Source organism: Crocodylus siamensis, chromosome 2 (genome assembly GCF_052110815.1).
Source record: "Crocodylus siamensis isolate JL-2025a chromosome 2, ASM5211081v1, whole genome shotgun sequence".
Lineage (NCBI taxonomy): Eukaryota > Metazoa > Chordata > Crocodylia > Crocodylidae > Crocodylus > Crocodylus siamensis.
The window spans coordinates 91,334,114-91,361,139 of NC_143396.1; the positions used below are offsets into that span (position 1 = coordinate 91,334,114).

At 43.7% G+C, this 27,026-nt stretch overlaps 1 protein-coding gene across 3 annotated transcripts in view; it reads right to left on the minus strand.

Moving 5' to 3' along the window:
- Positions 1-27,026, minus strand: part of SLC10A7 (solute carrier family 10 member 7) — a 205,498-nt gene that overhangs the window by 41,705 nt on the left and 136,767 nt on the right. For 2 of the 3 annotated variants that reach the window (XM_090036352.1, XM_090036350.1), the window contains 2 exons: positions 23,755-23,790; positions 7,635-7,718 (listed from right to left, as the gene is read on the minus strand). In XM_090036352.1, coding sequence (XP_089892478.1) covers positions 7,635-7,718; positions 23,755-23,790 — 120 coding nt within the window. The remainder of the gene's footprint in view (positions 1-7,634; positions 7,719-23,754; positions 23,791-27,026) is intronic. The other variant, XM_090036351.1, reaches the window with a different exon arrangement.

Sequence of the window (27,026 nt, forward strand, 5' to 3'; positions counted from 1 at the left end):
CCGTGCTTGTCTAAGAGGATTACCGATGCTTGCGCACTCAGCACCAGGAAGAAGATATGCAATTTTAATAGATTTTGAAAATCCCACATCTGTTATTTTTCTTAAAACGTCACTAGCTTCTTATCTATTAAACCATGCAAACAATGGGCCAACCTTTCAAAGGATCATGAATTAATGCAAAATAAGCCTTAATGGTCACTGTAACTATTTTTGACTGGCTTCACCATAAGTATTCATCCTTTTGACCTTTACACTGGGTTACAATAATCTTAGAACACTTGAAATGTACCAGGGAGTAAATACAGAGTAATGCTACTTGAGAGTCTGATTGAAAGATGGAGTTCCTATTTCCATGGGAAATGCTAAAATTCCAAAAAAAGGCTGAAAAAAAGAACGAAACAAGGAAGGTTGGGGCCTCTGAAGCCCTAGGGCCCCACATATCTGGAGTGTCCCAATGGTCTGGAGCTGCCTCTGTGCACTGGGGTCAGGTGCTGGATCCAGCTCACAGGGCTTAAGGCTCCCTATGGATCTGGAGATTTGGTAGCAGGGAAGCAGTGGCACCACTTCCCTGTCCCCAAATTTCTGGACCTGTGGGGAGCCACAGGTCATTCACCGTGGGCCGAATGACACAGTGCCACTGGCTGAATCTGGCCCACAAGACCTAGGTTGAGTACCTTGGCCTAGACAATGAGCTGATGTAAGTTTAGGCTACCAAGGAGCAAGATGGATTAGCTGGCAGCATACCAGATTGAGTTTGGTCATTAACCTACCTTAATTTTGGTTAGAATTGTCTTTTTCTCACTGGCTGTTTTGATTTTGATGCTTTTTTAAAATCATTCAGTGGAACAACATTCCATTGGAAAAGTTTTGACTTATTATCTTTGGCATATGGCATCATGTCTTTACAATCAACTTTGAGTTCCAGTTTTGTTTTGAGGTATGTGCACTGACACTTTGCTAGCTCTAATTTTAAACAGTAGTTGATACTGGATTTTCAAATCTATTACAAATATATATTTGCTTACTTTCTGGCTCCTGGGCCAATCTCTTTCCTAAGTAATGCTCTGTGCTAGGACCCCCTTTAATCTGAACATTTTAGGGTAGAAGGCAGAGCATTTGAGTATTGATTTTTCTTCCTTCTTTAGTTTGACACAGCCTTGATTAATTGATTTGAGGATTATTTCATAGATTTCATAGACATTAGGGCTGGAAGGGACCTCGGGAGATCATCGAGTCCAGCCCCCTGCCCAAAGGGCAGGAAGTCAGCTGGGGTCATAGGATCCCAGCAAGATAAGCATCCAATTTATTCTTGAAGGTGTTCAATGTAGGCGCTTGAACCACCTCCGCTGGCAGACTGTTCCAGACCTTGGGGGCTCGGACAGTAAAGAAATTCTTCCTTATGTCCAGCCTGAAACGGTCTTGCAGGAGTTTGTGACCGTTCGACCTCGTCATCCCGTGGGGCGCTCTGGTGAACAGATGTTCCCCCAGATCCTGGTGGTCACCCCTGATAAACTTGTAGGTGGCCATCAGATCACCCCTGAGCCTGCACTTTTCCAGGCTAAAGAGTCCCATGGCGCTCAGCCTGTCATCGTAAGATCGGTTTTCCTGACCTCTGATCACGCGCGTGGCTCTCCTCTGGACTCTCTCAAGCTTCTCCACATCCTTTTTGAATTGTGGAGCCCAAAACTGGACACAGTACTCCAGCTGCGGCCTCACCAAGGCTGAGTACAAGGGGAGAATGATGTCCCGGGATTTGGTCGAGAAGCATCTATGGATGCATGCCAGCATTTTGGTCGCTTTATTAGCCGCAGCATCGCATTGCAGGCTCATGTTCATCTTGTGGTCAATGATGACCCCCAAGTCTTTTTCTTCTGTAGTGCTAACCAACGTAGCACTGCTGAGCCTATAAGGGTGCTGCAGGTTTTTCCTCCCAAGGTGGAGAACCTTGCATTTTTCAGTGTTAAACACCATGAGGTTTTCATCCGCCCATTTGCTGAGCTTGTCCAGGTCAGCCTGGATCACCCGCCTATCTTCTGGCGTGGATGCTTTGCCCCAAAGTTTGGTGTCATCGGCAAACTTGGCCAGTCCACTCCTGACTCCAATGTCCACATCATTAATGAAGATGTTGAACAGTATGGGTCCCAGGACAGAGCCTTGAGGGACGCCACTGGTCACAGGGCACCACGATGAGTGACTGCCATCAATCACAACCCTCTGGGTCCGACCACAAAGCCAATTTCCCAGCCAGCGGATCGTGGTGGAGCCAAGGCCACAACTGGGCAGTTTGGCCAAGAGGTGATCATGGGATAAGGCCAAGGGAAGGCCAAGTATTTACTCAAGACCTTTCTTTGAGAATGTGATTGTGTGGGTTAAAAAAGTTAGTTCTGGAGATGAGAAGCTAATTACATCAGTCACTGATAAATTATGTATATTTTCATTTTAATACATGTGCTGAGAGATTGAGTGATGGAAGAATTTTCTAAATCTGAAGTTAAAACAAGTAATTAGGCATACAATTCCAGGACCTGATTTGTGCGCACAATATGGATTTTGTGGTACGTAGATGGGTTTCACCACAAAGCCCACATTCATACATTCTGTTCAGGTTGCCCGAACGTTCAATTAATGTGATCACAAATTGAAAAGTGGACCTTGCGTACAACAGTAACCACTGGAATTAATGGACGCTGCAACATGACATGGGTCCAGGTTGTGAAAAATATTACCTCAGTACATGGGAGGGATCAGTATGTACTGTTACGTTATTTTATTTCATTAAAAAAGCAAGCTATAATGTAATATTAACCAAAATCAACAACAACAATCTGATGCAATCAATTAGCAAGAAACACCATATGTGCCAATTATCTGCCAATTGCTGCTCAAATAGATAGACTATACAGCATGCCCAGAAGGTTAACAAATTTGGACTCTTCAAGGCTTTTTCTAAGGGCAGAGCATTTTAAAAGGAAATGAAGAATACTATACCTGCAACCACTCTGTTTTCTAATGAAGAGGCTTAAGCTTAAGGTTCTGGCAGTCATAACTGAGCCAGTATGGCTTGGAGAGAAAGGAGACCCTTTAAAGAAGCCATTTATAAGCTTGATTTTTTTAAATAAGGTCCTTTCTTATTGGGCAATCTTACTGCATATTTGTGGACAGACTTTTCTGCTGAACAGTTTGACTGTGCATAGTAAGGCCTTGACATGGTGGGCATGAACTGATAAATTAAGGATAATTGCTGAAATGTGTCACTCATGACTTGTGGGCCATTATCTCTTAATGCATCTAGAATCCCATGGTAAGCAAATGGTGATTTACAAAGTGTTATTACATTGTTACTCAGCATGTTGTGCAACAGCTCAATAAAAAAAAGAGTAGCAGCCCACAAATGAGAGGTAATCCTTTCCATTTATTTCAAAAATAGATTTGTGCCAACCTTGGATGAAGGGCAATCAGAAACATCACCTGGTGTTGGTGGTTCTCTTGGATTTTTTTTTCCTGCAATTACTGCAGTCACATACCTGGATACCTAACTTTCAATGAGAGCATGAATTCCTGTCTGGAACACAAAAATGTTGGTCTCTTCTTACACTTCTCCGTTCTGAGATGGACAGTGTAGATTACACTTAGCTTTTCCATGACAGTGTTGTTTCCACATATTCTACAGAATGCAGTACCTTCATTTTTAAAATGCTCGTGCTTAGAAGTACTTGGGCTATTTTTGCTGGCTTTTAATCAATAAACACACTCAAGCACTTGTAAATGAGAGTAATTTTTTCCTCAGTTTGCACTATATTTTGAAAATAGCTAGCACTTGAGTCTTCCTTACAGCAAAGTTTTCTTCCCAAGCACCTTGCTGTTACTGTTTGTTCAGTCTCTTTATAGTATGTTTCCTATAAGTCATGCATGCTTCTCACAGTCATTCTTGTTTTGACTTGGTGCTCAGTTATATAATAAGTCATCTGAGTTTTAAATTACTTCGGTCTCTAATTAGTTCATCTGCTTACTACTCAAGCTCACAGGACTTAAATTTATTACACAGGTCTGTAAACAAATATTCAGTGATATCACCTGCCTGTCGGTTTCTTGTAATACAATGCATCTTTCCTGAGTAACATCCCTTTGTGAATAGATCAAAGTATTCCTGAAAATTTATAGTGACTTTATCTACCAGTTGGCAGTCCTCTTCTGACTCACACCTGACTGTAGCATAGATTGCTAATGTCTCCAGGTCTTCTGCACCTGGCACCATTAAGGATTTCACTTTCTCCAGTTTTGCTGCAATACTGTTTGCTTCTAAGAAATGTAAAAGTAGCACAACCTCCTCTTTCAGCCTAGCTCCTTTCAGTTTACATATTCTGAGTATCGCTCTGATAATATGTATTAAAGGTGAGATGCATAGGAATGTCTGTAAGATTCACAGATAGATTCATAGAGTTGGACGGAACCTCAGTGGGCCATCTAGTCTGACCCCCTGCCCCTGGCAGGCAAGAAAAGAAACATCAACCCTGGGGTCGATACTTATCTTTATGGTTGTTACCAGAGATGACATGAAAGTGCTGTCGGCTGCGGGGGGGGGGGGGGGGGGGGAGAGGGAAGAAGGGGGGCACAACTCCGAGCCACTGCTGCCCCCAGTGTGGTGCCGGGAGCTGGCTCTGACCACGCTGCATCCCTGCACCTTGTGGTCAGTACAGAAATCATGCTGTCGCCACTGCTGGGCCCTAGCTCCAGCTGGGCTGCAGCCCGGTGCCTCTTGCCCCACCACTGGTGCAGAAATCTGGAGGCAGGTGCATGCTTAAAGTTAAATATGTGCTTAAATGTCCTACTGATTAGGGTCCATTACCTACCTCTGTCATATTACACAATCAGGGTCACAAAATACTATGCAGCAGGCAATCAGTATCCCTTGAGTCACTACAGTTACCATTCAAGTCGTATGAGATTTTAACTTCTTCTATCAAACAAGAATAGTTACTGTTTGTGAGGTGATTTACTTTTATTATTATTGTTATTGTAGGTAGCACTGATAGCGATACTTAAATTTAAGGTTGTCCAATATTTCCATTACAGAGATCTAGTATTTTTTGTTTATATTTTTGCTAAGATGTAACCACTGGGATTTAAATTTTCCATTGTGTGCTTCTGGCTCAGAGTAAACTCTTTGGGGAAATCTCAATCAAAATTGTAAAGCCCATTTCTCAGAAGGAAATAGTAGGGACAACCCATATTTTTTAAAAAGATCTTTATCACCACCAAAACTTCTTAACAGCAATCTTTGGATGTTCCGTGTTGCTATTTAATTCTATTAGATCTTGTCCTATCCCTTATGAAGAATGAAAACAACTGATCCATCATCCTTAAGGCAGTTTTGTTACCAAAACTCCCCTCTTTTCCTCCAGACTAATTCCAATCATTCTAGCTTTTCCTCATACATCTAGACCTATAATAATGTTTGTGGTTCTCCTCAGACTTTTTTCTATCTGTCCCCATTTTGCAAACAGTACTTCAGGTGAGGTTTCACCAGTGCTAAACAGAATGGAAGAAACATTTCCCATGATTGGAAAGAGACAGTCCTGTTAATACATACACAGCTTTTATGTTACTACAGCTAAAAGCTTAGCTTTTTTTTCCTCCCAACATTACTATGCTGCTGACTGAGGCCCACTCTACATGTTACATTTATATCATAATTAACATGTTGATCATGGCATAAATGGGCAGGGTGCTACATGTTCACTGGATTTAAGGTGACAGAAAAGGGGAACAAGCCACAAAGATGTTCTACTTTGTATGTAGGACATTTTTATGGGTGGTTGGTTTGGCACCTTACATATTTAAGGTGTGGCCAAGGCCAACAATCAGCTGATTGTCAGTCCCAGGGCTAGGACCATGCTAGGGTCTAGAATGGTACTGGCAATGACAATGGGTTGATCACTGGCCCTGGCTGGAGGCTGTGGGGAGGCACTTCCCTCACGGAGGATTTTAAACCCTTTGCCCAGTAGCTCCGACCAGGCTGTTGGGCACAGGGATTTGAAAACTCCCAGCAGTGAAGCCATCCCCTGCTGGGAGCCTCTGATGCCCTGTGCCTGGTAGTTTAGCCAGCTCTGACAATCAGTTGATTGTGGGTCCTTGCCACAACAACCTTGGGTTTGAGACTTGGGGCTGTCCAGCGGGGTCCAACAATCAGCTGACTGCCTACCCAGAAAGCCCTGGGGAACCAAGATTGTTTGGGTTAGGGCCAACAATCAACTCAGTGCTAGCTCATTTCCCCAGTGTAGTCTGGGGGCAGAGCTGACAATCATCTGATTGTTGGCTCTGGGACCACACTGGGGCCTATTTAAGACTTGGGCTAGAGTCAAAAAACACCCAACTCTCAGCCCAAGCTCAACTTGTTGATGTAGGGGGAGCCTGGGTTCCTGGGCTGCCACAGCAACAGCAAGAAGTAATGGAATGACTTGATGCGATTCCTGATACCAAAATTGCATCTCCTGCCATGCATGTGTGGCATGGCAGGAAGTCCAACTGTTGGGATCAGGAATCAGATCCCATTGGGTTATTAAATTAATGTTTGCCAGGGGCTGCATATGCAGCTTGCAGCCCCCTATGACCCACAGATCCTTTTCTGTAGTACTGCAGCCTGGCCAGTTGTTTCCCATTTTGTACCTGTACATTTCATTGTTCCGTCCTAAGTGCAGTATTCTGCACTTCAGTACGATCTTTTAAGTCCAAGATTAAAAAAAAAAAAAGCAGGCTTCAAAAATTTCAAATTTAGTATCCAAAACTAGTGAACATTATTGAGAATTTCAGAATTAATATCCCTGTTTCATTTCCCCATATGTAAATGGAAAAAATAATACCTCCCTTTCTTGTGTATTGATTTAAAGATCTTTGAAGCGCTCAGCTACTACAGTGACAAGTGGCATAGAAAAAAACACAAGATAATTAATAATTCTGTATTCAGTGCAGGGTTTCAGTCACATGCCATAAATAAGGTCTGGTGCCGCACAGTGAATGGAGGCTAAAATGAAATATTGAACAGCTGCTCATTCAGTGAGCACCATCCATCCTGTGTACAGAATGAGGTCCTGTGGAAAAAATTATTTGTGATCATGTAATTAAAGCCTGTATCATAACACATATGCACAAAGGCATGGGCAACCTTAATTCTAGCATTTCCTAATTTAAAAATGTTTGACTTTGCAAATCTTAATATACTCTTTTAATATACTAATTTTTATTAATATAATTAGTAGTAGATGCTACATAGGCAGGACTTCTTCCATCATCCAGGCAAAGGGCATGCAGCAGAAGAACTATACAGTATTCTCAAAGCTCATTTGTATGAGGTTGGAATTTCTCGGTTTGGGTTGCCATTTCCCCCACTTTATGTTCACAGCTCCCTTCTCGATATGCAATAGCGTATGTTTGTGGTAGTGAGGGACAGATGCTCAATCTCAACAAAGATCAATGGGGCTCCAGGGAGCACTCTAGCATCTTTTCTTCAATATCAGACTCCATTATCCTGAGGCTGTTTCCTATGTGGCAGCTTACTGGGTTGCCAGTCTATCTTCAAGATAGCTCTCTTTATCTTACTCTTAAAAAATCTGAGAATGTATATTGTAGAGACATACCTGTCCAATAATAAGAGGAACAACAACAGTCATAAACAGCTGTGAGAATATAGATGTAAAAGGCACAGAGGAAGATGATCCAAGCTACAAAATAAAAATACAAATAAACATCAATATTGATCTTTCTTTTAACATCTGCAATATCTACTTGTATAATACAACTCATTAACATTTATACATATATACATACAAATATATTTGCATAATTACTAAGCTCAGTTACAAAATAAAGAACAACCTTGGCCTGAGGTGTTTATAATCTAAAGGTCAAAAATCCTGCCTATACTTATCTATTGAATTAAATGGGGCTACTCGCATATGCAAAGTTATTTATATAAATGTTTGTAGGATAAGGTCCTAAAAAGACATATGTAAGAAGAGATCCATTAAGAGGTAATAGCTAATTTTGTTTCGTCTGCCCACTGCAGTTTACTATATGTATGTATAGAACAAAGACAGACATAGTAGAGTTGTTTTGAGGGTATTTTGTTTTCCTTAACCCCTCTCCCCCAACTCAAAACTTAAAAATATGAGTACATTTTATTTCACAGCTGTAAAAAAAGTAATAATTGTAAGTTTAATATGGCTTATTTGTTATTACAAATCATCAGTAGCTGGCTCTGTCTTCAAACACTGGATTTATTTCTCAGAAGTTAATTAAAAATCAATACCTGCCCTATTGCAAAATCAGCCTATGACCAGGTAGTCAGCAGCAAACCTCTTTCAAATATGTCTTTTCACCTAAACTAGTGGTCCACAACTTATCAGGCCCTGTGAGCCCAGACTAAACCTACCCACTCACTGATCCCATGCATTGGCCTGATTTAGTGTACAAAGCCATGTCATCTGGCTCGCTGGCTCGCCACAGGTCTGGAAACTTGACACCAGTGAAGCAGCAATTCACACTGAGACTGCTCTTCTGTTGCCAGATACCCAGACCTCCAGAGAGAACTAGCGACTGGATGATACGGCTCTGTGATCCAGATCTGGCCTGCAGGCTGAAGGTTGGGCACCACTGACCCAAACCACAACAATCTGGACGTATATGGCATTCAGATCCCTCCAATCACACACTGTGGGTCTGGATAAGCTCCTGCACAGCTGCTTACTTTGTCTCCCAGCAAGGGATGGCATCCAGTCATTTTCCAAAAAACAATTTAACCTTTTCTGCACTATGATCCTATCACCTCCTAATTTCAACACTTGTATTTAGAAATCTAAAAACAGTATAAGTCACTATATTTAATACTTTTAGTAGCTGCAAGTAAGAGAAATTAAAAGTGAATTTAGGAACTAATCGCACATTTCTAAATCTTTCAAAACATAAAAAAAATCAAAAGTTCTGTTTGGGGTGATGGGTAAAGATTTGGTTCAGCTTTTATTGTAAACAATATAGCTCAGGTACTTCATTTGCTGCTGTGAAACAAGCCTTCAGAATCTTAAACCTTTTGTACTTAAAAAAAAGTCACATTGCTTTACGTAAAAATGCACGTATTGTGCACTGACTGACCATATCACCTCCCTTAATGCCATCAAACTAATGCCTAATAATGGAATTTTTTTTCTATAGGGAACAAAAATAGAAGAGAGATTTCAGGAACAACATAGGGAATATAATGGTAATTACCGCTTAAAAGTATTTGACACTATCCTTAGTTTGAAAACAATAAGTCAGTCAGGGCCAACCTTTTTGGCAGGTGTGCCATAAATCAGCACACCTGCACCCCGTCCAAGTGCCACTCTAATTCCCTTCTCCTGCCTGATCAGCTGCTTTCTACTCCATGCCTGATCCACTGCTGTGCTTTCTGTTGCTGTCCTATCCACCACCCTTTTGCCTATCCCTTTCCTTGTCTGTTACATTCCACACCCAAAAGCTGCTCATGACACGCATGTTGCAGGTTGGCCACCCCAGTATTTTGTCATGACACATATAAGCAATTATTAAATGGAAAGTGATTTCTGAGTTATTCTGTATAGTTATGTTTGAATGTGGTACCCATTAACGTGACAGCCTCCTGAAGCTAACCCATCAAACCAAGGGCCCCAGATGTAACTGCTTACTCAAAACAGTAATCACTATTCACTTAAGTAGTCCCAATAGGACAAATCAGATGAATAAGGATTACATATATAAAAAGGAGGGTTTCTAAATTAAGACGGTCTTGGGACCACATTCCACATAAGCTTCTTCACACATCTCTCAATGTGCACTACTCCAAATCAGACCCACAGCACTGCACCTACTTCAGTTGTAGATGGAACTTTTCAGAGCAGCCTAATAATTGTTGTGGAGTTCACAGCAAAAATACTGACTGATTCTTAAGCAGTAGGGTACACTTAAAGTTAAGTGGTAGAAAGAAATCCTCTTGCATGAAAATAAGACTACGCTTCCAGTCCTAATCTGCTCAAGACAGATGCTCCATCTTTGTTCTTCTGGTTGACTAGGCAGACCTCACGGCTGGAGTATCTTCCCCAAGGAAGATTCTGCACCTGCATCTGCCACAGATTCAAACCAAACACCTCTTGCCAGTCATACCAAATTACAATCCAGTGCCACATTTCCTGACCATGCTGAGTTCAGTTCAGATGCTGCCCTGGGGCCTTACTCTGGAAGCACTATATTGTACTAAATGTGTGGTTTCTTAGGCATGTCCTTGCACCTTACTAAATACAGTGTTGCCCATAAGCTATCCAAGCCTCACCAAATATAACAGCGGAAGGGGAGGTGGTGAATAGTGGGCTATTGGACTAAATGGCAGGATCTTCAGCTTTTCTAGACTGAGTAATCTTTAATTTTAGCTTCACTTTTTGCTCTTACATCAAGTTTCATGGCTCTTCATCTTTTTCATTTGCTCTTCAAAGCTTTACCCATTTTACTGAGTATATGGCACTGACACTTCCCTTGCATTAAGTCATCCCCATACAGTCCAGATTCTATTGCCTTAGAGCAGGGGCGTCTAACCTTTCCGAATGTGGGGCCGGATCACGAAGTTTTTATCACCCAGTGGGCCTGCGAGCCATATTCAAAGACCTCACAGGAAGCAGTATCACATCAGGAAGTGATGCCATGTGACCTTTGACACTAATGAAGTTGCGGGAAGTGACAATGAAATGGGTCTAACCAGTTCAAAACTCTCCCTCTGCTACTGTTCGGGACAGGATACTCAGCTAGATGGACCACTGGGCTGACCAAGCATGGCACTTCTTATGCTCTTATGTTCTTTGGCTGAGCTTCCAAATTATGGCTGAGATTTGCAAAAAGGGGTAGAAAGGCATGTTACAAAGTTGTCATAAAAGATTTGGAGCCCTCTAAATCCCATTCATTTTAATGGAAGTTGGCCTTTTGACTCAGCTTTGAAAATCTCAGCCCAAGGTGCCAACCAAAAAGGTCAAAATATATTTTGCATTTCTATGCAATGCATCTATGTGGGGCTCTCCAAGCATTTTATAAACATTAAATAAACCTCAGGATATCCCTGCTTTTCAGAAGAAATGTGGTGGTGAGGACATTCTGGGAACATCTCTCACTCTGTGTGTGTGATCTGCTTCTACTGTCCTTGGACCACCCTAGAAGGGCCCTCACTGCCCCATTTCCAGTTCAGAGCAGGTAAAGTGTAAGTGGGTAGGAAGAGCTTATTTTTTGGCAGCAGGTCTGAGTGGCTTGAAGCTAGTGAAGATGTATCCACAATCAGTCACTGGCCAGAGTGAGAACACAGTTGTCCTCACTTATTAACATGGCTCCAAGGCCCTGCACTGTCTCTGCCTACAGGTTGCTTTCATGTGCTCTTGCTTTCCTAAATCTCATGAGAGTAGAGGATTCCCATGATGCTTACTGGACTGCTGTCACCAGACAGCTGTCCTGGTTCTAAGGCTGTGCTTCTGACTCTTTCATGGCCTCTTTTAGGGTGCGCACTTAGAACTCAGGCTTTTCCTTCTCGCCCATTTTGCTGAATTGTGATTATTCCCATGGAGCATTAATTTAGTTCAGTGGCTATGATTCTGTTTTCTCATACAGAGGCAATGACTCTCACAAAGTATGGCATATTTTAGTACAATAAAATCATTTTGAAGGCCACACAGACAGCAATAAGCAGTCTTTACTCACAGGAGGAGGTATCAACCACCTGCTACTTGGGTTCCTGGCAGGTACAGACACAAGTTTATTAGCACGTTGTTCCAGAGTGAGTCTTCGTGCCATAGTCTACGTCAGGTCTCAGATCTAGGGAGCCTGACCCCTCCCCTGCCATAGGCTTGTCACGTTATACTAATCTGCTGGCTGGTGCAGACCTGGCCGGGCTCCTCCTATCCCCAGCAGCATGTGGGAAGCCAGCTTCGCTGCATGCATGCCACTTTTCCTGGCTGGTGCTGACCTGCTGGGTCCATCCCATCCAAAGCAGCATCTGCTGAAGCTGGCTTTCCACGAGCTGTTGGAGACGGGAGGAGCCTGGCCGGGTCTGCATCAGCCAGGAGAAGCGGAGGCGGAGCCGTGTGCCACTCGGGATGGGACGAGTCCGGCTGAAGCAGAAGGGGCTGAGCTGCATTTTCCCCCTACCTGCATTGGTCAGCCCTGAGCAGTACGTGGCTCCACCGCCGCTTCTGCTGGCCACTGCTGACCTGGCCAGGCTCCTCCCGTCCCCAGCAGCATGTGGGAATCCAGCTTCAGCTGCAAGCTGCTCTGGATGGGATGGATCCACCCGGGTTGACACCAGGCAGCAGAAGCAGCGGCAGAGCCATGTGCCGCTGAGGACTGACCAGCCCAGGTAGGGAGAAAGTGCAGCTGCGCCCCATTGCTCCAGTTGGGCTCATCCTGTCCCAAGCAGCACATAGCTGCTCTTCTTCCCACAATAGGAATCTGCTGAGGGGCGGGGGAGGGACAAAGGGTGGGAACAGAAGTAAACAGTGTTTACTTTTGTTTCCTGTCGCAGCACCTTAGGTCTCAGAAAACAGCTTTTACAGACAACCTTCAAGCTTTTAATTGACAGCCAAAATTTTACAGACGCGTGTTTTTATTGATATATGCTTTACATAATGTAAATGTAACTCTTCTCTCAGGCCTTGCCTTGTTACCAGACCCCAGTTAGAAAGGGCTGGGTTCAAATTTAGGGATTTAATATGAAGCATGGTAAAAAGAGTTTGGCTGGTAATAAAAATTGTGAAGTTAAAAAACAGTTTTTGGGTTTGCAATCCCACTTGACTGCAACCCTGGTTTTGCACTGTGCTGCCTTTCCCACCTCTCTTCTCCTTACACCCCTACCCATGGCCACAGCCCCCTACACATCCTGATGGTCCTGACTACACTGGGGTACATGGGCACAAGCTGCACAGACATTCCAACCCACTTCCTAGCACTACCCCCGCTGGCTCCACTCTCCTGGTCCTGGCATGGACTCCCAAAAAGCCTACTTGTGATCCAGCTGAAGCCGCAGCCACAGCTGCAGCATGTGGTTAAGAGAACACAATCTGTGCTTCTACTCAGACATGAGGTGGAGCTGCTGTGCTCTGCCTGTCAGAGCTTCAATGAAGCACCGACTGTTTAGCATTTTTACTGATGGCTAAAGGTTTTTTTTTTTAAATGAACTTTAATGATAGCCATTTTTAACCTGATATTTTTAATGATAATTGGCAACCTTGGTGCTGGATCCATTGCTTAAGTCTGGTTTAGAATAGGCACCCACGACACACTCCAGACCAGCACCACATGCTGCATGCCATGCCATGCCAGGTTGCACGTGCCCTGGACCAGCTCCCATATGCCATGTGGGCTGCTGCGGCTGGCATATGCTGCATATGGCCCATGGGACTGAAGCCAATGCATGCACTGCAAGCAGCTCACATGGCTGGGTCCAGAGTGTGCCTAGACCAGCCCTGTGGTCCTCAGTTACTTAGTACAAGAAAGTATCTTTTAAAATTAATTCTGCCTTTCAAAAACAAAGTGTGTATTATATTCTGGAGGATTTGGAATGCAAGAAGATATAGTAGTTCCATTTAGAGACAGTCAACACAAAGCACATCTAAACTAGTTTCATTCATGTTTGTTTTTAGCTGGTTCTTTTCCTATTGCTTGTATTCTCAAGATGCTTAAACATGTTTTCTTTACTAAACCCAGCTTCTTTCAAGTAATGCTACATTCTGGTGTTTGTGACATTACTATTTATAATCTCATCATTAAAGTAACTATTATAAAATACAGAATTTAGAAGGAAAGAGTCACTGAATATATAAAACAGAAGAAACACGGTGATTAGGCATCATAAAGCTTCTAGTTTGACATAAATGTCCTGGTAATCAGTTTTGATAGAATAACGAACTAGTACATGACAGTAACATGGAGTTTTTGCTAAACATATTTTTAAAAGTACATGTGAATGTTGCAAAAGCTCTTTAACATTCTGCATTTAGCTAGTTTTTTCAAGCACACATCTGAAGAAAGTATATAAGGAAGTACTGTATTTACTCAAATAGAAGATGACCCCGATTGTAAGAAGACCCCCCTAATAATTAGATTTAAAATATTTTCCAAGTAAAGAACCTAATTATTGGAGGTTTGCCTTGAATTTGTCTCCCTGCTACTGCTACAGCAGAAAAAATAAATCTGGGGGATCAGGTAACCCTTTGTTCTCTGCTTCTCCCCAGCATTTTCTCCTGGCAGCCCTCTCCCCCCCGGATCTCCAGACCCTGATCTCCCTAAGCATGTGGACATGAGGAAAAAATTTGAAAACAATCCTGAAATTAAACATGGCTATAGAAATTTTCATATGGTACCTATAGACTTAGTTCACCCAGAATTGAAGCATGTTAACTTTTTTGAAAGTGCTGCAAGTTTTAGCACACCTCTTTCATAAACACAATTTTGAGCAGCACTTTGACACCTAATTATATCCAGCATAAACTATTTTTTTGCAAATATATATATATATGCGTGCACACACACCATACACACACACACACACATCCCCTTACTGGCCTTATACCTAGTATAAACTATGCATGGTATTAGTCCAAAGCCAAAAGGCTCATCATTTATGACAGTTCACTGGGCTGGGCCCCACCAGAGTCAACAGCATTTCAATCCATGATGAGCCATGACACTGCATATAGTTTATCCAGAATCCCTCTGTGGTGCCCTCTCTCAGCTTGGCGCATATGATTAGTGTGGGCCCATCCTCCACAGTGACGCCACAGCTCCGCACTGCTCAGTATGTGTGTACTCCAGATACCTCCCACAAAGGATCCATGTGTAAATTAGCCCCCACTCACAACTGGAACAGGGTGTTCTTGCTACAAATCCTGGGATCTCTAAAAATCTATGTGCAGATGAGGCACAGGGCAATCTTGTTCGGCTTTACTTTGTGGAGGGCAGGGCCACATTAATCATATGCGCCAGGCTGAGAGAGGGGCCAATGGAGGGATTCTGAGTATGTTGTTTCTCCCCATGACTTGAAAAAATGAGTTGGCGGTAAGGGGGAATGTGGTAATGGGCACTACTGTATGTCTTATTCAGATGGGCTGTACTACCATCTTCCAGCATATCTACTACTCCCCCCAGCTTGGTATCATCTGCAAACTTGCTGAGAGTGCACTCTGTGCCATCTTTCATGTTGTTGATGATAATATTGAACAAAACCAATCCCAGGACCAACCACTGGGGCACTCCACCTGATACCAATGGTGAACTAGACATTGAGCTACTGATTACTACGCTCTAAGCCTGATGCTCCAGCCAGTTTTCTGTCTGCCTTACAGTCCATTCATCCAGCCCGTACTTCCTTAGCTTGCCTGGGAGAATGTTGTGGGAGACTGTATCAAAAGCCTTGCTAAAATCAAGGCTGCACTGGTCTCCCCATATTCACATCCACTGGTCTCCCCATATTCACAGAGTCAGTCAGCTTTGTCAGGCAATACTTGTCCTGGGTGAATCAATGTGGACTGTTCCTAATCACCTTCTTTTCTTCCGAGTGCTTAACTGAACATCACCCATCCTGAACTGAAAGTCACCCAAGAGAATGTTAGGTTAAGTATGTGATTTACTGTATGTACTCAAATCAGCATGGGGAAAAAAACCCTCATCTTACAATTGCATACAAGGACATTTCACTGATTACACTGCTGCCAAAAGCAGCACATGAATTAGGGTTACCATATTTTCAGTTCCAAAAAAGAGGACATCTCTTATGCAGTGGGAGGGAGGGGGGTATAACTGTGGGGGGTGCAGTGATATGCTGGCACCCCAGCCCTGCTCATTACATTGCCCCTCCCAATCAACAGCACTGCAGGCCTGCTGCTGCCCCTCACTCTTGACCCACAGACCCCAGCCCTGCCAGTGCCCCTCACTCCCAAAACACAGTACTCTGTTCCCCTGGGCCATGCTGGTACCCCCCACTCCAAACTTGCAGCCCCCCACCCCTGCTGGTACCCCTCACTCCCAACCCGCAGCCTCCTGCTCCCCCCAGCTGCCGCTGTCCAGACCGAGCTGCAGCATGGTGGCTTGGAGAAAGTCCAGCCCCAGCACAGGCTGGAGTGAAGAGGAGGGGAGGCTTGTGGCACCTCTCTTCTCTAGGCTGGGGCTGCTGCACCATGCTAGGAGTCCCAGCCATACCCCTGGTCACCCCCGCCCCTCCCCCCGGCGTCTCCTGTGAGCATGGGCATTGGCCCCTGTGCTGCCAGCCCTGCCACAGAACTCCACACTACCCTTGAAAGACCCCTCCGCTCCCTTCCCCTGCTGGAGGAGCAGCCAATCCTGCCTCCCCCCTGTCCTGCCACACCCCAGTCCCCCAACCAAGACTTACCTGCGTTCAGCTCCTGGGGCACATGCAGATACAGCTGGTGCTCCCTGCCTACTACCCTTGCCCTGCTACCACCAGCGGAGCAAAGCAAAAGCCTGGACATTTTGTCAGATTTTAAAAACCCACCTGGATGAAGATCAAAGGATTAAAAAAGAGGACATGTCCTGGAAAACCTGGACATATGGTAACCTTACACATGCTCAGCATTGCAAACCAATTATGAAGTTGATTAAACACTGAGCAGGACTAAGGGAACTCATGGGCAGGATCCCCTGGGAAGTCAGAGTGAGGGGGAGAGGAGTCCAGGAGAGCTGGCTGTAATTTAAAGAAGCCTTACTGAGAGTGCAGGAACAAACCATCCCGGTGTGCAGGAAGACTAGCAAGTATGGCAGAAGACCAGCTTGCCTAAGCAGGGAACTCTTCAGTAAACTAAATCACAACAAGGAAGCTTATAAGAAGTGGAAACTTTGACAAACAACTAGGGAGGAATATAAAAGTATTGCTTGGACATGCAAGGATGAAGTCAAGAAGGCCAAAGTGTAACTGAAGCTGCAGCAAGCAAGGGATGTTAAGGGTAACAAGAAGGGTTTCTACAAGTACACCAGTAGCAAGAGGAAGAGCAGGAAAAGTGTGGGTCCCTTACTGAATGGGAGAGGCAACCTAGCGACAGAGGATGCAGAAAAGGTTGAAGTGCTCAATGTCTTTTTCACCTCAGTCTTCACAGGCAAAGTCAGCTTCCAGATACCTGGCAGCACAGTTTGGGGAGGAGGTGAGCAGCTGACAGTGGCAAAAGAACAGGTTAGGGACTATTTTGAATAGTTAGGGATTATTTAGAAAAGCTTTAGTACAATTGTATCACAGGAAGGTGAGGGCAAAAAACCTCCAGCCTGCTTGGTTTCATAACAGTGTGGTCCATGTGCTCATCCACATGAAAGGGCAGCAAGCAGAGCAGCACTAGCCATCCCAAACGGGCCCGAGACAGAACCCTGCTTATACAGGGAAGGGAAACGCTGCCTTCTGTGGAGTACTGACATGCCAGCCAGGATCACCTGCTCATAGGGGAGGTCTGAGATCTAGCACTTCCCTGCGGCATTCAAACCGCTCCTCATCCTGGGGCAGTACTTACAAAACATGTCCCAGCCCTTAACAAAAAGATATAAATACATACACGCACATGCACACTATAGTATTTCTGCATGAAGTTATATTTTAAGGAAACACTGGAATAATAATACAGTGAAAATTGATACAGAATGCCATGCTCTGAAAGTTCTGTCTTACAGAGAAGATGTAAAAACAAAGGTGCTGACAAGTGGAGGGTAATAAAGAGATCACAGCACTATTATCTTCACAGCATGATGCTACATTTGGTTCAACTGCCTTTGATTAATGTAAATGTGCCCAGATGCTTTGGTGATGGCAGCACATTTTGTACAATTCAAACAATAAGCAAACATGCACAATTATGCTTGTTAGCTTTTGTCCCAGCCAAACTAAAACTCAAGGAGTTGATTCTTTCACATGTACTCATGTCAAACAACCCATGTACTTTGCAAATCAATAGTCCTGTTAAAAATTGGAGTTAATCAGCTTCAGCAGAGGTGCCAGATACAGAATCCAAATAATTACATTCTGCGTATGTAAAGCCCTTCTTTGGGTTGAGTTTGCCACTTCCCACTATAACCTAGGTCAATATTATCGTGTGCAGTTAAAATTTTGCTTTCAGAGGAGGTGACAGCTATTCCAATATTCACAGCAAAGAATGCTGCTTGAACAACTGGATTGCAATATTTGTAATGCACAGTGTAACCCATTTCAGTGAATTATTATAAATGGAAAATTGTTATTGAAAATAGGAACGGTAAATGTATTAGCAAATCAAATCATTAAGAATCAAAACAGTAAGATAATAGAAAAAATAAGGCACTTCCATAATTCCAATGACAGGATAAAATCCAAAGAATTAAATTATAAACTTTCTGAATGCTTTAATCTGATAATTATCAGCCATACAGAGACTCCTTCAAAGGGGGATTTCTTCTGTTCAATTAAAATATTTAGCTATTTTTCCTTTTTATGTCTTGATTTTTTTCACTTTAAAAAAATTGAACTCCTGACATTCTGTCTTCAGACTCTTAATTACTATACTTTTACTGCTTGTTTTTCTTCAGTATCTAACCTAAAACAGAAAAGATAGAATGTTGCCAAAGTAATCCCATATACAAGACCTGATAACCCTTAACAAAACCATGCAAAATGTTGCAAAGAAATGTGAACAGCATATTCCCATGTTAGCATGCAATCAATGCTTTCTAGAGTGCTTTATGTTTCAACACTTTTCTGCTTGTCACATATGAACCCAAATGTGAATTCCAATTTTTCAGAGGTCATGAAACATGCCTATCACAACACTATTGTTTAAAAACTAAAATATTAAGTGTTAAAAATAAGAGTTATAATAAGGATGATTATGCTGGGCTTTAATGTAGCTGAATATCAAGCTTTTTTGTCTCCCAGGAAGTCAAGTGTTTATCACAGAAGCTTATAATGAGAGTTGATATTTTTAAAAAATCCAAGTAAGTAGACTTATACAGATAAAGTCTGATAAGCAAGGGTATAAGATATAAGGTTTCATATAGCAATCCTTGAGTCCCAGAATTTCTTTCTCAGTAAGCTTTATACTAATGTAAGTTAAGTAGTGGAAGTATTCTTTTCAGAAGTGTGACTGACAATCTCACATTTAGCACCCTTCATTTAAGATGATAAATTATTTGCGAGAAATGCATAATTTATTACAAGCTTTCACTCTTCTTCCCTGTGTGCACTTCAACATGTCTTTAACAACTTTGTTAAAATGACTCATGTTTACATTAAGAGACATTTACAAACATAGAAGGCAATTGAAGACATTATATGCTGTCAGAAATTGACTTTGGCACACCTGAGGGCAAAATTTAAAACCATGATCACCAAGGGGCAAACCATCCCATGGTTTGGAACCCCCAAACAACTTATTTGCATTCTGGTAGCACAATGTTTCTTCAGCTGTACATGGGAAGACCATTTCTTCCTCAAAAAAGCGTAAGGTAGTCATCATAAATAGTATCACTATAATACAATGTTGCTAATTACATTGTAATACAGGGGTGGGCAACTATTTGGGCCTGGGGGCCACATAGGTTGTTCTGGGGAGCTGCCACAGGCCAGTCAGCACCTGACACTCTCCCCTGTGCCCTGCAGCTCTTTCCTGCCACCACCATTAGTGCCCAGCAGCAGTTGAGTGCACAGCCCTAGGCTCAGCCCTGACCCCCCGGACTCGCCCTGACCAGCCCTGGACTAGCTGGAACCCTGGCCTGCCCTGCACCTGCTCTGGACCTCCTGCCCACACAGCAGCAGAAGTGGCCAGGCAGAATCTGCTGCTATGTATAGGAAAAAAAGCAGCTGCCTTCCCCTTGCCACTGCAGTGCCCTTCTTGCTGCAGCTGCCCAGTGCTTGGGCTGCCCTGCGGCTCCTTTCTGCTGCTGTCACTGCCACCTCCGGGCCACCCAGCAGGGCAACAGAGAGGAGCTGCAGGGCAGCCTGGGTGTAGGCTTCAGGCAGCTGCAGCAAGAAGGGCCCAGCAGGTGGGAGATGGTTGCTTTTCTCCCATGCCTAGCAGCAGCTTCTACCTGGCCACTGTCACTACTCAGTGTGGGTGGGCAGCCCAGAGCAGCTGTGGGGCAGGTTGGGGCCAGGGCATATTGTTGCAGAGTTTATTTGTGTGTAGCACATGGAATCTAGTCAGCGCAGTATGGGCTAGCAGGGAACCCAGGGAGTCAGCCTGCCATTCCAGGGCTGCTCTGGCCAGGCTCCATCTACTGTGAGGGGGCTGCTTGGGGCACAGGGTGCTTCAGCGTGGGCAACTTACACTGGGGCTGTCCCCACACTAAGGCACACTGTGCCCTAGCCAGCCCTCCAAAAGCACACAGAGCTGGGGGGAGCAGATGTGGGCTGCCTGTTCTCTCTGGCTTCACATGCTGCAGAGTGGCTGACTGGGGTATTGTGTATTTAACTGGCTCTACTTAGTCCTGAATTATTGTCAGAATTGACTGTAAAGTTCATCTGTCCACCTGTGGGTTCCCAAGCTTTCCTTGCATGCTGGAAATTTTTATCGCATGCTACAAGTGAAAAATATTCAAGCCAGAAGGTAATATTTTGTTTCCTGATCTTTTATTTGTCAATAAAGAAATGCTGCTGATGTAAAACCAGGCTTTTATCTTGCTTAACAATTAGTAATCTCATTTTTAAAAATTGTTTTACCAGAAATGTACCTTTCCTCAGACTTCTGTCTTGAAAGACCTCATCATGTCTGTTAGGCATAACAGTATTCAAACTGCCAGTTAGAAAATGAAAAACCTGCTTAGTTTTAAAGATGATAAAACAAAAGGACTGCTCTTCAAAAATGGAAGTGGAGTTTGCGTAAATGTACTGTTCTGAAGGAATACACCAGGTGTATAAAGAAGAGCAGAAGAGAGGAAGACAATGAGGACAGCAGGTCATTGGAAGCAGTTCCTTCCTTCTAAAGAAGTAAAACCATCGCTTTGTCTTTGATCAGGTACCTTTTCTAACTTAGACAATGTCCATGATCACAGCTATGCTACAAATGCTTACCAGTTTACATATGCCAGTGCATTCTCTTATCAATGAGGTCCTCATGAGGATGCAGCTAGATTGACAAAACCGTGACTTGTTCTAATATATAAACATTTACTGCCCTTCCCTCCCAGTGCACAATAACTTGAACCAGTTAAAACAAGTCTGCTGGTATAACCGAGTCCACACTGGGGGTACTTTGCTAGCACAGTGTATTGATATTTCTATGTTGGGAAAGTGTTCCAAGAATTAGACAATGCATAACTTATGAACTGCATTTTAGGCTGGGACCAAACTTCCAGTCCTTTCTAAGGGGCTGAATTACATCATCCAGATATTAACAGTAAGATGACAATGTTCAACCCCAAATGCAACTTTGGAGCTGCATCAACAGGTGAATTATGTGCAAGACATGGGAGATGACAGTGTCCCCATCACTGGTTAGGCTTCATAGAGTACCATGTGCAGTTCGGGGCTCACATTTTAAAAAGGGCATGGAGAAGTTAGAGAAGATTCAGAGGCAAGTGATAAAAATAATAAAGTGCTTGGAAGGTAAGTCATATGAGAGATTAAAGGAAACAGGCACGTTTAGCTTGTGGAAAAGGTGCTTGGGAGGGAACATGATAGCAGTTTTCAAATATATGAAGGGGGCTGCCATACAGAAGAGGGAAAACACTTTTTTCTCTCCTGCTGCAGGGGCATGATGTGGACCAATAGCTTGAAGTTGCAGCAAAGCAGGTTTAGACAGGATATCAGCATAACCCTCTTCACTGTTAGAACAGTAAGGCAGTGGAATAGACTGCCTAGGGAAGTTGTGATATCTCCATCACTGGAAGTGTTTCAGAAGAGCTTGAACAAGCATTAGTCAGGGATGAAGGGATGATCTAGGACTAACTATGCCTATGATCTGCTACGGGTATTTCCTATATTTCTGGGCTTTGCTAGTTACCACACGGGGCCAGGAGGGAATTTTTTTCCTCTTTCTGTTGCTACATGTGTCAGGGGTATTGTTTTAAACCAGTGCTCAGAAGCACTGGGTATTAGCTGCAGCCAGGCTGGGGATTTTGACTGGTGTGTGCCAGTGCACCTGCTGGGCCTTAAACCCAGAGGTTTCTAGCAAAAGGATCTTGCCCCTCTGCTCAGAATCAACCTGATCACTATATTTGGGGTCAGGAAGGAGTATTATTACATAAGCAGACTTATACAGACTGTGGGGGTTTTCCTCTGTAGCAGCAGCAAGGCACTGGCCACTTGTCCTCTTGTTTTACTTGTGGCAGGTGAGGATGTTATGTCTTGTGTGTCAGAGCTGACTGTGTAGTTTTATTCATAGGTGAGACAAGGATTTTTATAGGGTGGTTGTAGCAAGGTTGTGGCCACAGGGCCGTGCAGCTCCTGTCCAGTTCAGGCTCAGCTGCAGCCCTTCCTTTGAATCTCACCTGCTATGCCTTGCTCTTAAATGAAGGTTATAAAAGGGAGGCTGCCTGTGGGTTCTGCATATGCCCGAGCCTATGTCAATCCCAACTGGGCCTCTCCTGGTGCCTCATCTTGTGCCCCAAGCAAGCAGGCCCTCTCAGCCTGTCTGTACCCCTGCTGAGTACCTGTCGCCTTAAGGGCTAGTGCTTGGCTCCATACCTCCCCTACACCATGCTCCAAGCCTTGCAGGTATTCTCCCTCTGTGATGTTGTCTACTTATGCACTCTGCCCCTTTGGGCCTTTGGACCCCCCTGGTCCATTGAGCCCCTTCTCTAGGCTCCCAGACCCCTGGTCCTACATGCCACCTCTTATCCAGGCTCTCAGACCCCTGGTCCTGCGCACCACCCCTTCTCTGCACTTCTGGACCCCTGGTCTGGCACACCACCCCTTCCCTGGGCTTCCAGACCCCTGGCCTGGCACACCACCCCTTTCCTGGGCTTCCAGGCCCCTGGTCCGGTGCACCACCCCTTCCCTGGGCTTCCAGACCCCTGGGTCTGCATACTGCTCCTTCTCTGGGCTCCCCAACTCCAGTTTCTACACACTGCCAATTCTCCGGGCTCCTGGACTAAATGACCTCTGGAGGTTCCTTTCAGCCCTACTTTTCTGTGATTCTATTATTCTAACTTAAGCCTTCTCAAGAGAGTTGGCAGCTCCTCAGGACCTACTTGTATGTAATATAATGTGGAACTCTATCTCAGTTAGTAATCAGGCCCTGACTTAGGACCAACTACTGAGTAAGACTCGAACATCCAGAAGTGCCTTGTTAATGTTGCCCAAAGGTTTTAGTAATCTGTCATTCTATTTCCTATATCTTACAGACCTCTTATATAAAAATACCCAGGGGTTTAACTGCCCAAGTGTGAGGCTAAATTTACCTGGACAAAACCTCAACTGGCTTAAGGCCTATTTTGGCCATCTGATAGATTTCTTACATCATATCTTACACTGCAAGCATTTTTCTTTGACTCAGCATGTCTGACAGAGCATATATTTTTGTGGTACTGTCAAATGAATAGACCTAGACTTCTTTGAAAAGGAAGTAGCAGGTATTGAGTTTGATGTTACATATTTTCCATTGTCTGTTTGTAAGAAGTTATGTTTCAGTTACTGACAATAAATTCTTTTGAGTATAAGCAACATGAAATCATCAAACTTCTGTTTAAGGAATAGTATTTAACAGGTGGTGAATTAGTTTATAAAAGAGACTGGAGTTTTAATATCAAAATACTTACAAAAAGCAGCAGCAGCAGTGGAGTTATAACAATGCCCTGGAAAAAACAAAAGATGATCATTTGTTAGCCTGGAAGCAGAAATACTTTTACTGCCATCTAAAACCTTGGTGTGGAAACACACAGTCTTATTGTAATTTAGTAGAAAGCTAAGCAACAAAGAAAGGACAAGTTCAGTTTAATTCTTCACTGCAAACATTCTTAAGCACCTGCATAGGAATTATTTATACTTACTGGGTGCATCTACATGAGACTTTTACTGTGGAGTAGAGTAATTAGCTCAGCAGTAAAACATCAGTACCTACACATACAACACTATTAGACTGGAGTAAATTAATTTACTCTGCCGTAGGAGAGCACTGACCAAAAGTGCTTTTCCACAGTGGGGCAAATACCGCTACTGCAACACACATGCAGATAGGGATCCGACTGGCTAGGGCATGAGGGGCTACAGTGTGGGGGCTGCCTGCTAGCTAGCCCTACACTGTAGCACCCTTGTGCCCCAGCCAGCCCTTCCACAGCATGCTGGGCTGGGGGGAGCAGCTCCAGGATGGCAGGCTTGACCCTAGGGGTCCTCTGCCAGCTGGGGCTGTGTTGCTTCGGCTCAGTGTGTTGTGGTCCCAGGCTCACGTAAAGACGCTGCACCCAGGAGCAATAAACTCTGGCATGACAGCGCTGGAATTTATTCACGTGCCTTAATAGCACGTGTATGTACACTCAGTGTAGTTAAATCTAAATTATTTCCCTTGGATCTAGCTTTTCCCATTTTAGACTGGAGTCTCCCTTTCCCAACACACACAATAGGGAAGTATAGTTCACTGCCTTGTAAAGCTTTTGCCAGCAAATGTGTTATAACCTAACTTGGTTAAAATGCCCCTCTTTAGAAGGAGACAGGTGGTTCAGTCCCAGGCTGCCTAAGCCACGATCCTCTCTTGAGCAAAGACTGCATCAACTGTGATGAATTAGGTGTCGTGATTTTGTAATGTAAACTGATATCCCTTAGGAAATGAGCTGAGATCTCAAAACTCATTTCACTTGATTAGACTCCATGTCTCAGTGGTGGAAGGCAAGTCTTTCATCTAATTTAATCACACAGGACCACCTTAGTTCTCCACATCCCCCAGGCAGAGACAGGCAAAAGATTTGTTTTCTTCACTGACAGGGAACAGGTTTAAGGCTAATGATTGGACAAAATGCAAGACTAAGTTTCATGAAGACAAATCTTAAAATGAGTTGTTTGGGCTGGGAGTTGACATGCTTCAGTTTCATAGCTGTAAATGGCAATTCTCCTTCACCCTTCCATCACACATCAATATTTTACTGTGATTTGATAAAACCATCCTGTCATTTAATACATATTAATTCACAAATCTTAGTTAGAATGTATATTCTAATCCAAGATTATTATTCTTCAAAATATTTATTAGATACCATTATTCCATAAACTATTTGAAAGCTCTATTTATTTTCCAACTTGTTTATGCCAGTCTGTCTTTGGTTACAAGTGGGGCGGGGAGGTGGGGAGACAGGGAACAGATTAAAAGCTGTTAACACTTTTTGGTAATTTTTCTTTTCAATCACTCAGCTTTACTCTGGCTTCTCAAATCTTCCAACAGATAAAACAGAAACCTTTGTATGAATGTTTCTGTATTTGTTTGTGATAGACTGCACTCTAAAAGACCCCGCTCAAGGCAAGCCAGTCACAAAGACAACAGGAAGATCTTACTCAAAACCAGATGCAACAGAAAGCTCTAAGAACTGGGAACTCCCCAGGTACAAGGAAATCCCTAGGTGGTGGCAGAGTAGCACAACAGCTGCCTCATGCTTCTTACTTCTGGACCCATGGGCTATAGGTTGCCAACTCTTGGTCTACATCATTTCAAAAGACAACAGGGAACAGTTGAGGTCATTGGTTCCACTGCTTTAGCCTGTAAATGTGGTTGGCTGTCTTCCATGTGTGGAGGCATTAATTCATTCCTTGTGTGTTACATAATCAATTTAATGCAGGGGGGCTCAACCTCTGGCCTCAGATTTGGCCCATGGTATCCCCTCACCTGGCTCACAGGAGTCCCCATGGGTCTAGACATTTGGCAGCAGGGGAGCAGTAGCACTGTTTCCCAGCTGCCAAATCTCTGGACCCATGGAGAGCACCAGGACTTGTATTCGTAGCTCTAGCACCCAATCCCAGTGCACAGGGCTGGGTGGGGGTGGCACCAGGCCCTTGGGACCCAATTCTGGCAGGAAGGGGGTGGAAGGGGTCATTCCAGGCCCCCAGGAATCAAGCCCAATGCACAGGGAGGGAAGGAAGGAATGTCAGGCCCTTGGAACTCAATCCTGGCATGGGGGGGGCAGACAGAAGGGGGCAATGCTGGGCCGCAGGGCCTGATCTGGCCCACAAATGGGCACCACAACATTCAGCTAACCCATGGGGCCAAAAGAGTGAGCACCACTGATCTAATGTAATAATCCAAAGGAATAATGTAAGGAAAAGCTAAAAATGACTGTCCTGCTGGGAAATCTAGGGAGCAATGGTTTCTTTTTTATTCCTATTTCAACCAGGCTCAAAGATCCAATCTGTTTGTATAACTCCCAGAATAGGGTGAGGTCAGGATCCTGATTGGAGCCTTTGGGTACAACTACAGTAACTACTGCTGCTGATAAAACACAGTCACCATACAAAGAAAAATGACTTCCGTCACATTAACTCTTTTCTGCAGAAATGTAAATGGAATAACTGTGAGAATCTCCATGTACACCACAAGTAGATACCTGACTGTCTTGTTGAAAAACTGGCACCCAGAAGGCAATTCTAGCAATTCTTGAGGAAGTTTTATGGCCAGGTTTGGTGATCCTAACAAACTAAGGAATGAGGTACAAGTCTCACCACAATAAATATTTACAGGGTCAAATTTTGCCCTCATATGTACACAAGCAATCTCCAGAGAACTTCAGGGGAGCCAACACAATTATCTGAGAGGGGAGACAAGCCCATATTTAAAAAGAGAAAATGAGTGATTTGATGCAAAAACTTAACTGAGACCAAAAGTATTATTTCTAGCACACACAAAGATTTAAGTTAAAACTAAGGACACATCCGTTCCAGTGATTTGCCTTTTTTTAAGAGCAGTGCTATTCAAAGTATCCATAATCAGATGCAGAAAAATATTTCTGAATTCAAAGCCACCAAGAATGTGAAATTATTCTATACCAATTAGAAATCTACTGGTAAAAGTTATAAGCAAAACATTGTGGTTAAGCCATAAAACCAAAACCTC